Raw genomic sequence first — 14,137 nt, forward strand, 5'->3', positions numbered from 1 at the left:
GTACATCAATTTCTCATTATTCCTCAACCAAATCTTTACATTCATGCCAGGAAATTTGTTTAACTATTTCAGCAAACTCTGTGCTGAAAATCTACTATGAGACAAAGATCAAATCGTAGGCAGATTTACAGAACAGGTTAGTGGTTCTTAAACCTGTCCTGGGGGACCCCCAGCCAGTCAGATTTTCAAGATATCCCTAATGAATATGCATGAGCGAGCTTAAAGAAAGTAGTGCGCATTCAAATTTCTCTCATGCATATTCATTAGAGCAGGGATCTCAAAGTCCCTCCGTGAGGGCCGCAATCCAGTCGGGTTTTCAGGATTTCCCCAATGCATTGAAAGCAGTGCATGCACATAGATCTCATGCATATTCATTGGGGAAATCCTGAAAACCCCACTGGATTACGGCCCTCAAGGAGGGACTTTGAGACCCCTGCGTTAAAGAGATCTTGAAAACCTGATTGGCTAGGGGTCCCCCAGGACAGGTTTACGAACCACTAGACTAGGTTATTTTGTACCCTCAGAGCATTTGATTGCTATTATACTTTCAGATGTATTCTGAAGAAGAAATTCACTTTTAGGATGTCTCTTTTTGTACTTTAGTTTGAATTATGTTTCTCTTGGGACTATAGGCCAATTTCTTTTCATTTATTGTTATCTGTTTAGAGCAGGGGTCTCAAAGTCTCTCCTCGAGGGCCGCAATCCAATCGGGTTTTCAGGATTTCCCCAATGAATATGCATGAGATCTATTTGCATGCACTGCTTTCATTGTATGCTGATAGATCTCCTGCATATTCATTGGGGAAATCCTGAAAACCCTACTGGATTGCGGCCCTCGAGGAGGGACTTTGAGACCCCTGGTTCAGAGCCTTCATTTGTTAAGTGGAATAAAAATGTTCGAATTAGATTAAAATAAATAAGATCTACAGACATGCCACAGGGACCGTTTCTACACATTCCATCCCTTAAGCATAGTTTAATGAGATGGGAACGATAAAAGGAATCAGAGGGCTACTGCATCAGACAGAGTTAAGGAATAACGGCCCAGTTTGTCCTTCTTTGTTGGGAGGGAGGATGGAGAACAGGGGCATATTAGGGTTATCTAGTGCTGCTGCTGCCAGTACCATCTCCGCTCTGTGGATAAACTAACAAAGGTGGTGCAAGGGCAGTTGGCACTCCAAGTAAACTTTCAGCCTTACCCTCCCCGCCCCCAATTAACCTTCAGGCCTCTAATCTGCAGCCCTCCTCCCCAAGATTTTGATAATTAAACTCATCACACACAACATTAAAAAAATCAGGTAGTTCCTTTGAGTGTGTGTAGCTGTCTATTGTTGTGCTGTGATGGCACAAGCTCTTTGATGCCCCCAAGAACCTGCTGCCCTAGGCAACCCACTTAGGGCTCCTTTTACTAAGCTGCGAGAGCGGTTTTAGCCTGCGCTAAGCACGCGCTGAATGGCCGCACGCGCTAGACCTCGGCGCCTGGCGTGAGTTCTAGTCGCGTGGCGCGGGTTTAGCATGCGTTAAAAACGCTCTCGTTTACGGAGAGGGTGGTGGATGCCTGGAATGCGCTCCCGAGAGAGGTGGTGGAGAGTAAAACTGTGACTGAGTTCAAAGAAGCGTGGGATGAACACAGAAGATTTAGAATCAGAAAATAATATTAAATATTGAACTAGGCCAGTCACTGGGCAGACTTGCAAGGTCTGTGTCTGTGTATGGCCGTTTGGTGGAGGATGGGCTGGGGAGGGCTTCAATGGCTGGGAGGGTGTAGATGGGCTGGAGTAAGTCTTAACAGAGATTTCGGCAGTTGGAACCCAAGCACAGTACCGGGTAAAGCTTTGGATTCTCGCCCAGAAATAGCTAAGAAGAGAAAAAAAAATAATAATAATAATTTAAATTGAATCAGGTTGGGCAGACTGGATGGACCATTCGGGTCTTTATCTGCCGTCATCTACTATGTAGCTTAGTAAAAGGAGCCCTTAGTCTTGTCTAATTGTTGGACCAGCCTCGATTGCTTAGGCCTGCCAGTCTAGTACGTTTTACCAGTGGGAAACTGGAACTTGCAAAAAAAAAGAAAGAACAGTAAAATTTAGAAGCTCTCTTCAGCACTGATTTATTGGTGAAAAGTGTCACTGATCATCTTCTATTATCAAACCAAATTCCCCTGCTTACCTAATACACCAGCAGTCTCAAACGCAAACCCTTTGCGGGGTCACATTTTGGATTTGTCGGTCCTTGGAGGGCCTCAGAAAAAATAGTTAATGTCTTATTAAAGAAATGACAATTTTGCACGAGGTAAAACTCTTTATAGTTTATAAATCTTTCCTTTTGGCTAAGTCTTAATAATAATATTGTCATTTATAGCTAAAGAGACGTATGATCAAGAAACTGTTTTATTTGACTTTTGCGATTATGATAAACATACCCAGGGCCTCAAAATAGGACCTGGCGGGCCACATGTGGCCTCCGGGCCGCGAGTTTGAGACCACTGTAATACACTGACTAATTCCATCCTTCTAAAACTTTTGCTCCTCTGACACAGGGAAGTCCCTCAAGCCAGAACTTCAGATCCATTGAATCTGCGTGCAGCTGCTCTTGCCTGCCATGCCAACAACTATGGAAAAATCCCCTATTTACCTTTCTTTCCCTAAAGATTTAAGTGGGTTTCAGCCTCCTCACAGCACCTACTCATCCTCATCCCCTGCCAAATCAAACCAAAGCACTGCGCCTTCATATCCTACTTGCAATAAAGTCCCTCTTTAATTGAACATACTCCATAGAAGGAAAAAAAAAGTAGCTTCTTTTGCTGGTAAAACACAAATGCCAAAGAAAAATTCAACTTACGTTTCTGCCACGCTGAACTTGAAGAGTTGCTTTTAATCCTTTTTGTGAACAGATTCCAAAGTACTGAATAAGTGATAAGAGGTAGGAATCTTTTTGTTTGGTAAAGAGAGAAGTCAGGAAAACTTCTGCAATCCGTTAGTGTGGCTAACCTGAAGGCTGATGCAAGCAGCTGTGGCTAGGGACCTGGCACTCGGAGAATTCCTGGGCCGCCGCCAGGCATCCCAGAATCCAGTATCCTGCACATGTGGCTTCAATTAGGGGGAAAACAAAATACTAGCTTGAAACACCAATCAGAGCGGAGTTCTGTTTTGGAAGTGATTTCTTCAGACCCCGGGGACTAACCTCAAGTTATAATTTATAGAAAATACCCATTCATAAGAACTTTAAAAAAAAAAAGCGCCCGTAAAGCGCCCTTAAAGAGCCGTCACCCTTTCTGAGCGCACACTCTTCAATCTGGGAATCTTCTTTTGTATAATCCGCAGTAATATGTTTAACATTTGAAGTTATGTTAAAACAAACCGAGTTAAAAATAAATCAGATTTGCTGGCAGGTCCCGTAATCCAGTATGCTGTCAGAATTCAGTTCAATCACCAGGTTAGCTGAGGTCGGGGATGGTGAGGACAGAAGGGTGGAAGTCAAGGTTGGTACCTATTCAGGGCCGGATTTAGACCCTTAGATGCCCTAAGCACTAATTAATTTTGGTGCCCCCTTACACTTGTAATTTAAAATATTAAAACAAGTGGCTGGAGCATAGGAAACAGAGAGTGGTGTAAATGGACAATACTCGGATTGGAAGAGCGTCACCAGTGGGGTGCCGCAGGGCTCGGTGCTTGGACCCGTGCTCTTCAACATCTTTATAAACGATCTGGACATAGGAACGACGAGCGAGGTGATTAAATTTGCGGAAGATACGAAGTTATTCAGAGTAGTGAAGATGCAAGGGGACTGCGAAGATTTGCAACGTGACATAATCAGGCTCGAGGAATGGGCATCGACATGGCAAATGAGCTCTAACGTGGATAAGTGTAAGGTGATGCATGTCAGTAATAAAAATCTCATGCACAAATACAGGATGTCCGGGATGGTACTTGGAGAGACCTCCCAGGAAAGGGACTTGGGAGTTCTGATCGACAAATTGATGAAGCCGTCTACGCAATATGTGGCGGCGGCGAAAAGAGCGAACAGAATGCTAGGAATGATAAAGGGGATCACAAACAGATTGGCGGTTATCATGCTGCTGTACCGGGCCATGGTGCGCCCTCACCAAGAGTACTGCGTCCAGCACTGGTCGCCGTACATGAAGAAGGACACGGTACTACTCGAAAGGGTCCAGAGAAGAGCGACTAAGATGGTTAAGGGGCTGGAGGAGCTGCTGTACAGCGAAAGATTAGAGAAACTGGGCCTCTTCTCCCTCGAACAGAGGAGATTGAGAGGGGACATGATCGAAACATTCAAGGTACTGAAGGGAATAGACTTAGTAGATAAGGACAGGTGTTCACCCTCTCCAAGGTAGGGAGAATGAAAGGGAACTCTCTAAAGTTGAAAGGGGACAGATTCCATACCAACGTAAAGAAGTTCTTCTTCACCCAGAGAGTGGTGGAAAACTGGAACGCACTTCCGGAGTCTGTCATAGGGGAAAACACTCTCCAGGGATTCAAGGCAAAGTTAGACAAGTTTCTGCTGAACAAGGACGTAAGCTGATAGGGCTAGTTTCGGTTATAACGATGGACCACTGGTCTGACACAGCAGCAGCAATTCTTATGTTCTTAATAAACCACAATATAAGATTTAATTTATCGAAAATTCAAAAGTAAACAAAACTTACAGTAAGAAGGAAAATAATATTTCTTTCTGTATGCTTCCATTTTATTTATGGCTTAATAATTTTCTCCTACTTGTTTTTCTTGCAAAGTCTTTGATCAGATCTTCATAATCAATCTTACGTAACACAACTGCTTCTATACATAATAGAGATAAGGCATCCAAGCCTGCCTTGTTGCCAGGGCAGGATTAACCAATAGGCCAAGTAAGCACGTGCCTAGGGCCCAAAATAGTCAGGGGGGCTCGATGAAGGAGGGCACCAACATTGTTTTTTCCAAACAGCAACGGCCCCCCCCCCCCATTGACGGAAAGTAAGACAAGCGACGCAGGTAAGAAAGGCAACGGGAACTGTAATTGTGCAAGTGGTGCTGCTTGCCCAAAGCTTCCTTCTGATGCATCTTCCTGTTTCCACTTGGGCACATGGTGGGGTGGGGCAGGGCAGAGGCCCTCGACAAATTAATCCTGCCCTGCTTGTTGCATAGTTGTTCTGAGGGGATTTTTAATATATTTCAACCGAGAACATAAGAAACGCCCTCACCGGATCAGACCGAATCAAAACTTCACTGGCTTCCGGTGATTTCTAGGATTCACTTTAAATGTACCTGCCTAACTTTCAAAATCCTACATGCCATTTTTCCTCCCCTAATTCCACTATCCTGGAATTCTTTAAGACCTGTCACTACCAGATCCACCCACAAACTTAAACTATCTTTTCCCTCCTTAAAAGGAATCATGTATGCAGGTAAATTAGGGAAATCCCTTTTCTTCAAATTCACTGAGCTTTGAAATAACCTTCTTGGCCCGTTGCAGAATCTAGGCTCATTCCAATTATTCTGAAAGCATCTGAAAACCTGTCTTTTCTCCAAAATGTAAAGCTATCTCTCCTCTTTAAAACGTTTAATTTCTTATTACGTCTTTCCCTCATTTATTGAATTACCTGTAAACCGTGCCGAGCTCTATCTTTATGGAGAGGATGCAGTATACAAACTTAAGGTTTAGTTTAGTCTTGCATTTCTCTCTCCCTCTCACCATTAGTCCAGCACCTCTCCTCTTTTTTCCTCCTCCTCATTTTGGTTTCTGTCTTCCCTTCACCCCAGGTCTGGCATCTCCCCTCCCTTCTCTTACTCCTTCCTCTGCACAGGCCTGCCTCCCCACCGTGAAGGCCTGCTCCCCCCTAGCTTCCCTGCGTTTACCTTAAGCTAGTACAGCAGGCTGCAGGATCACTGCTGCTATAGCGATACCTGCAGCTGCTGTTATCCTCAGTGGCACGTTTCCTCTGCTGCGATCCTGACCCTGATGTCAGACGAGGGGCGGGACCATAGCAGAAAGAAAGTGCCGTTGAAGATGACAGGCAGCTGCATGGATCGCATAGCACCATCGATCCTGCAGGCTGCCATATTAGCTTAAACTGGTAAGAGCGAGGAAGCTGGTGAAACATTCAGGCTTTTATGACTGACCCATCCCCCCTCAAGCAGGAGTGGCAGCGGATGGCCAGCAAGAGGCAGCGCTGCCGCTCCTGCTTTAGGGAGGGGGGGGGGAGGAGGGTCATCCATCGAATCAGGAGGCCGATTTTTCTTAAAATTGAATTGATTCGATTCACCCGATTCGAATCAGTGAATCAATTCAAATCGTGAATCGGGCAGCACTAGTATTTGCATTATGCCAAAAAAATGTCCTTCTGGAATTCATAAGATGTAACTTGGACAGGCAGTTTATACAGGTGCACGTAGAAGTTGTTTTTGTCAGGTCTGTGGGAAATATTTCTCTTTCTGCCACATTTTCTTGGTCTCAGACTGCACTTCTTGGTGCACATGTGATCATCCCTCTCTCCATGCAATTCACTGTAATCACTTGGGCCCAACATCTCTAAAATCAATGCCATTCTGGTGTTTTTCTTTCACTACTGTATCCATTTTTTTTGCATCTAGCTTTCAGGATGGAGATCTCTCAGGTGGGCATAAACTCTTCATTTTCCACAATTCTCTTAGGGCCATGATAGCATGCTTTACCAGTAAACTGATGATGTAATTAGGGTTGCCAGATTTGTAAAACTCCAGAACCCCCTGGACCTGCCCATCTCTACCCCATTACGTCCTAGCCTCACCCCCACTGCTTACTCTGGTCGGGCAAGAGGGCATCCACGCATGCCCTCTTACCTCACACAATTTCAGGGGAAGGTTTTCAAAACCCAAAGTGCCAGGATTTGAAAAGCCATCTGGACCCCTGGATATGTCCAGGGAAATCTGGATAGCTGGTAACCCTAGCTGTAATATTTATGGCATTTCCAATGAATGAGACATGCTACCTTGGCTTTGCCTTTCTGTACACAAATTTTCAGATACACTTCCCCCTCCCAATTCGCAGTTTTAGGACTTGCGATTCCAATTATTCGCAATTTCCTAAAATTGGAATCACTCCCACCTCCCTCCTGCTTCCCCAGACCTTATCTGGTGGTCTAGTGATCTTTTGGGACAAGAAATCTTCCATTTCTGCCCCGTGCAGATCACTCATCCAAAATGGCTGCTGCCAGTTCCCATAGTCTCTCGCTGGGAACTCACGGCAGCCATTTTGGATGAGTGATCTGCACGCGGCAGGAGTGTAGGAAGATCACTCCTGCCCTAAAAGATTGTTAGACCACCAGGTAAGGTCCGGGATGCCGGGAGGAAGCAGGAGGGAGGCGGGGGTGGGTCAGAGTCAGCCCAAAAGTTATTCACAAATTTTCAATATTCGTGGGCCTGCTCTGCCCCTAACCCCCACGAATATTGAGAGAGGAGTGTACATGGCTCCTATGGTACCATCTCCACATGGAATCCTAGCTGGGCAGCATCCAGCCCTTAACAAAAGTTAAATGTTCTTTCAAGTTGTTCAATAACACGGGTCTCTAAACTTTCCCATGTTTAACTGTTTATCATCCTTTGTTCTCTTTCTCCAGTGATTAGGTTTTTATTATATAAGACTGTGTTTGTCAGAGCTTGTGCAGTTCAGTAGGAAGAGCAGAGCAGCTATGTATGACTGTTGTGGATATGATGTGTGACATGGGTGCTATGGGGCTCATAATCAAAATGTAGACACGTCTAAAAACCCACCCGTCAGCACTTGGACGACCTAAAAGACAGGTCGTTCAAGTGCCGATAATCAAACCTATTTTTTGGACGCATCCGGGGATTTTTTAGGCCTCTGAATGCTGCTGTGTGCCCAGAACTAAAAGGGGCGTATCTGGAGGAGTGGTTATGGCAGGATGTGGGCTGACCTAGACTTAGTCATCTGCAGGTTTTACAAGACTTCCTGGACAGAACTTATACTGTATAAACAAGTATAAGTGCCCAAAAGGTATCCAAAGTGACCACACATACTTCCTGAGTGTTCACTGACCCCTTCACACCCCCACAAAGATCGGAATAAAAATGTACATACCTGTCTGCAGAACATCAGCACCTAGTATAGGAAAGCCTACTAGATGTCTTAAGTAGCCTGGGGTTGGGCTACTGAACCATAGAAAGGAGGACCCAGGCCCATAAGCCACTCTAACCACTACATTTATGGTGGAACATTTGCACCCATCAAACCCTACTCTACTGCCATATATGTGCCACCTGAAGCCATAAGGGCTATTGGGGTTGTAGACAGATGGGTACAGTGGGTTTTGGAGGGTACTGAGCGGCTCAGCATAACCTATAAGGGAGTTCTGGTGAAATGTTTATGTGGCACACTTTTTGTGAAGTTCACAGCAGCGCCCTGTAAGGTGCCCCACTGCTCTGTTGCTATGTCTGGGTGGCCAGTTCATCACAATGCTGGCCTCCTCCCACATCCAAAAGGTCTTGTTCCGGGCATTTGGGACTTGGCCAAATTGTTGGTTGAGAATGATATTTGGTTGTGGCGCGGTGGTTAAAGCTACAGCCTGAGCACCCTGAGGTTGTGGGTTCAAACCCATGCTGCTCCTTGTGACGCTGGGCAAGTCGCTTAATCCCCCCATTGCCCCAAGTACATTAGATAGATTGTGAGCCCGCCGGGACAGAGGGAAAACTTCTTGAGTACCTGAATGAATGCATGTAAACCGTTCTGAGCTCCCCTGGGAGCACGGTATAGAAAATTCAATAAATAAATAATAAAAATGTGGTATAAAGATAGACACAGTGGCAGTGTGGATGATCAAACGCTTGTACATCAAAATAAATGATTTAATATTTTAGATGTACTTTTTGAGAATGGACATTTTCCCATTGCCGTCTTGGACGTAGTGCCCTACGTCCAAATTGGACTTAGACGTAGGTTTTGAGTCTGCCCCTCTGTAATTAATTTATTTATTTAAACATATTTCTATTCCTCATGATCTCAGAGGAGTACAATATTAACATAAATAATAAAACATATAAACAAACTAAAAACATACAAGTACATCTTAATCTTATAATCTTCCATTCTCTCCAATTCCTCGTGCTCAAAATGGGAATGAAATGCATATGGCTGAACAGAGAAAGAGGTCAACAGGTTTTTATAGAGCATGTCTGGGAGGAGTCAGAAGGGAAGAAAATGATGCAGGAGGTGGTTCATGTGGAGAAAATTAGAGCGAGAATAAAAAGAGCAAGTTTTGGGCATGGGGGTGGGGAATAGGTTTCAACATGCAAGCACTGACACAAGTGCCCAGGAAGGTAGCGATACTGAGCAGACAAGAACCAATGGCCAGCAAAGACACATCTATACTGTTGTATGCTCCATAGAAGAGGAAGAGGACATGCTGATGCACCACGGTATTTATTTATTTCATTTTCTATCCTGTTGTCCCCAAAGAGCTCAGAACGGGTTACAGGTTAAACATGCATGCAGCAGCATAAAAAAATGTCTAAGTCCGTTTGTGCCTAGGGTGCTGGTCGCCCAAAGTCGGCAGCGTCTAAAGTCCATTCTTGAAAAATACATCCAAAATATTTTTTTTTTTCAAGAATCGTCTACTTATACGTCTAGTCATTTGATCGTCCAGACCAAGTCATCTATCTTTATGCTGCATTCTTGTCCAAAAAATCATCCAAGTCCAAAATGCCTAGAGCAAGACCTTTTGGACAATGTCAACGGAGTGGAAGCACAAGTCTTCCCCCATCCCAAAAAAATTCAAGACAAAAAAAAAATCTGCAGGCAAAGTCATGGCAACTGTCTTCTGGGATGATGGACTTTTGCTTCTGGAGTTCATGCCACACAAGACAACCATAACTGGGAATGATCATTTTGTGGGTGTTGATCAAGAAGAAAAGATGAGGAAAACCCACAGCAGGTGTGCTGCTTCTTCATGACAATGTACCACATCATGACAATCACAGGCTGCCATCCGAGAATTTAAGTTTCAGCAGCTGAACCATCCCCCCTTACAGTCCTAACCTGTCCATGGAGAGATTTCGTCAAAACTTGAAACAGGAAATGATCTAAGAAAGCCAGAAGTTTTCAAGTGATGAAGACGGCAAGGAAGCTGTGACATTCTGGTTTGAAGATCAAACAGAAGAATTCTTTTCAAATGGGTTAAAGTCATTGCAGGAAAAGTGGATGAAGTAGATGGAGGTATCAGGGGACTATATTGAAAAATAATAATTTTTTTTTTTGAAAACTCTTTTCTTTCCTTCTGGAGGTAGATAAATTAATTTTTAGTGTTTAGTTTGAGATAGTATCTCCCCAGCCAGCCATTCTTGCACTTGAGTTAGCATCCTGGCCAATATTTTAGTAGAAAGACATCATCTGCATATGAAAATAGCCATTTTTCTGGTCCGAGGCTTATTGTGTTCAATGAGGATGTTATATAATAGTGGTGAGATAGGAGGTCCTTACACTACTCCACATGGTGGACCAGTAGTCAGAGAAGGCTCTATTGTTTAAACACGCTGTAGCTGTTAAATTGAAAAAATTTGGAAAATTGAGGGAGGAGAGGCCATGTTAAAAATATTTTAGCTTGTTGCCTGTGTTTCAGATGTGTTTTGTGTGGCATCAATGTTTATAAGCCCTCATGATTGTAGTTTTCCATGTATAAATAATTTTATCTACCTCTGTTTTTAAGTTTAAGAACATAAGATTTGCCACTGCTAGGTCAGACCAGTGGTCCATCGCGCTCAGCAGTCCACTCATACGTCAAAGACCAGTGCCCTATTAGAGTCTAGCTTTATTTGCGTATGGTGCTTTCTGCTATAACAGCCTCCGGAAGAGCGTTCCACATATGATTTGGGTAGGAAGAGAAATGAATGAGTGGGTTTGATGTGAGGTGGGGGGGGGGGGGGAAGAGAGGAAAATTAGGTCTCATCAAGATTTTGTTATACAAAGAAAATGAAAATATTGTGAGGTAAGATAAATTTGTCGTAATGTGAGAAGTTCAAGAAAAATGTGCACACAAAGACAAATATAAACATATTTAATAAATTTTTTCCCAAGTTCTAGCTCTATAAACATGTGAAACAGGGCTGCCCAATTCCAGTCCCCGAGATCTACTGACAGGTCAGGTTTTCTGGATATCCACAATGAATATGCACGAGAGAAATTTGCCTGCACTGCTTTCTTGGTATGCAAATCTCTCTCTTGCATGTTCATTGTGGATATCCTAAAAACCTGGCATGCCAGTAGATCTCGAGGACCGGAATTGGGCAACCCTGATGTACAATATTTAAAGTAAAACCCATTCACAAAATGGGCTACAAAATAAAACCCCAGTTTAAAACCCCAACAACCCATATTCAAGACATATGAATTGTTAAAATGATTCCCCAGTGCCATAGCTTTACTGCTATGTATAAATATTAAAAGCATGTACACTCATTCAATGATAAGATAATTGATATAATAGCAATAGAGCATCCCACGATTTATTCCCTGCTTTTGAAGATTCAATATTTGGTCTGAGCATTCAACTGTGATTTAAAAATATTAAAATATATAGGATTATAAATAAAACAGTTAAGAAATATGTAAAACATTTTAACTTTAAAGATATACATTATGTATTCACAGTATGCCAAAAACCAGCCACTGATTGCATCTTCTAGAAGAGCATTTGCATTTCAAGAGGGTGGCTGATGTAGGTTGACAGATGTTATTCAATGATGTCACTGATTTAGAGGCCATTTTTCACCAGTTCCTGGACGCCGTTCTCATCAATTATTAAAGGAGTGTGAAATTCTTTCCCCTTCACGTGTATTTCCAAACCCTAGGGAAGGAATGGAGCAGTCTTGTGGTTAGAGCACAGAGCTGGCAACCAAGGAATCCCAGTTCAAATCCCATTGCAGTTCTTTGTACCGATCGGTTTGTGACCTGATTTCCCTCCGACCCGATTCACTAACCGCTGTCCCGATCACTCAAAGCTCCAATCTGATCCTTCCATGCAAAATAGCCAAGCGATTGATTCACTAACAATAGCTTGGCTATTTTGAATCAGGTTTTACTATTATCAAACCCGACTGCTGCAGACCTGTCGGCAACTGTGTTACCGACAGGTCTACCATTTTTTTTTTGACAGCTCTGCCTGTCTTTTTTATTCATTTTTTTTTCCATGGCACAGATATTTTACGCGTGTTACATACGCAGACCTGTCAAAAAATTGTGTCCCCCGACCCACAAATTTCCCACACACACAACGTGGCCCTACGGCTTCCCCCCCCCCTAGAAAAAAGCAGGAGAGATGCTGACTCCCTCCTGCCATGGGCGCTAGCAGACCCTGTCCCTAAAAAAAAAAAAACCAACAAACAACCCCCCCCCCCCAAAAAAAAAAACAAAAACCCAAAAACCATCCCAATGCTGCTCCCTGTCCCCATTCTGCACGAAAATGGCAGGAAGGATGCCAACTCCTTCCTGCCATCGGCCGGGCCCAGGTAGTGAATCAAAGGTGCAACATAGGTAGTGAATCAATCGCTGAGCAAGCACCAGGCTCAGTTCCTTTCCCTTTTACCAGTGATTCTCCATCCGCACAAATAGCATGCATATAATTTGCATGCTATCGTGCAGAGCATTGCCAGTACAAAAAAAAAATCATTCTCACCACAGTATTTTTTATTGTGGTGTCGGAGCTTTGTACATCTGGGCCTCAGTTACATAGTTTAAGGTTACTAGCTTATAATGCCCAAACACTGTGCTTTCAAATAATCTGGCTCATGAACATTCTTCATGGTAATTCTGCTTTTAAGACATACTTCTCAAACACAAGCTTATGAAAACAAGCAAAGGACCTTAGAATTTAGAGAATTTATACATGCTCTGTTTAAAGACCCACCACGCAGCACAAACCTCTGTTTAAAAGATTGCAATGAAGGGAGGAATAAGCTTGGCTCAAGGCACAGAACCAGAATAATTTTAACAGTTTCTTAAAGCACCTTGAATTGCAATGTTAGAATAAATCACCTTGGCAAGTGTAATTCATGAAAGAAAATAATTCCCAGACAAGAGAAAGAACATGCATGGCTATTTATATGCTACTTTCAAAGAATAAATAATCAAGTAATCATACCTTTTCCAAAAGTCAAAGAAAAAAATAAGTCTTCTTTGTGTATTTTGCTCTCTAAAATTAGCATTTCAATTGGAAAGGAAAAGGGATGGGATTTGATATACGAGAATTCAGATTGTAAGCCATCAGGGACAGAGAAAAGTACCTGTATAAGAGTATATGTACATGTACTACATTGGTTGTACCCAGAGAAAAGCAGTATATCAAATCCATGACTTTTTATCACCTTTCCGTGGGTACAACCAAGGAGTTTACTTATTATTCGCAGGTATTTATTTTGTATCTAGGCAATGGAGTCACAAGAACCTGTAGTGGAAATCAAATTCAGCTCCCCAGAATCTCAGGCCACTGCACTAACCATTAGGCTGCTCCTCCACCCCATTAACCTTTAATCTAGACAGACATGCTTCTGCCAAACTTTCAATTTATACACCATGGGGGAAATACTATATATAGAAACATAGAAGATGACGGCAGAAAAGGGCTACAGCCCATCAAGTCTGCCCACTCTGCTTACCCACCCCCCTGTCTATGCCCTAATGACCCAATTTCCTTATCTTGACCCTCGTAGGGATCCCACATGGGTATCCCATTTATTCTTAAAGTCTGGCACGCTGTCTGCCTCGATCACCTGCACTGGAAGCTTGTTCCAATGATCAACCACTCTCTCTGTGAAGAAATACTTTCTGGTGTCGCCATGAAATTTTCCGCCCCTGAGTTTGAGCGGGTGCCCTCTTGTGGCCGAAGGTCCCTTGAGAAAGAAAATATCATCTTCCACTTCGACACATCCCGTGAGGTACTTAAATGTTTCGATCATGTCTCCCCTCTCCCTACGTTCCTCGAGAGTGTAGAGCTGCAATTTGTTCAGTCTCTCTTCCTACGAGAGACCCTTGAGCCCAGAGATCATCCTGGTGGCCGTCCGCTGAACCGATTCAATTCTGCGCACATCTTTACTGTAATGGGGCCTCCAGAATTGCACACAGTACTCCAGATGAGGTCTCACCATGGCCCTGT

The 14,137-nt window shown here is 43.4% G+C and overlaps 2 protein-coding genes across 6 annotated transcripts in view; both read right to left on the reverse strand.

The window, feature by feature from the left end:
- Positions 1–2,935, reverse strand: part of DDR2 (discoidin domain receptor tyrosine kinase 2) — an 88,206-nt gene extending 85,271 nt beyond the window's left edge. Inside the window, exon 1 of the mRNA XM_033961168.1 lies at positions 2,842–2,935. The gene's annotated coding sequence lies outside the window, so the exon portion shown is untranslated. The remainder of the gene's footprint in view (positions 1–2,841) is intronic.
- Positions 2,936–11,027: 8,092 nt separating this feature from the next.
- UAP1 (UDP-N-acetylglucosamine pyrophosphorylase 1) overlaps positions 11,028–14,137 on the reverse strand; it is a 70,095-nt gene continuing 66,985 nt past the window's right edge. For all 5 annotated transcript variants that reach the window (XM_033960995.1, XM_033960996.1, XM_033960992.1 and 2 more), the window contains one exon: positions 11,028–11,833. In XM_033960995.1, the coding sequence (XP_033816886.1) occupies positions 11,741–11,833 (93 nt within the window). In that variant the 3' untranslated portion in view covers positions 11,028–11,740. The remainder of the gene's footprint in view (positions 11,834–14,137) is intronic.

The sequence above is a fragment of the Geotrypetes seraphini genome, chromosome 10, assembly GCF_902459505.1.
Source record: "Geotrypetes seraphini chromosome 10, aGeoSer1.1, whole genome shotgun sequence".
Classification (NCBI taxonomy): domain Eukaryota; kingdom Metazoa; phylum Chordata; class Amphibia; order Gymnophiona; family Dermophiidae; genus Geotrypetes; species Geotrypetes seraphini.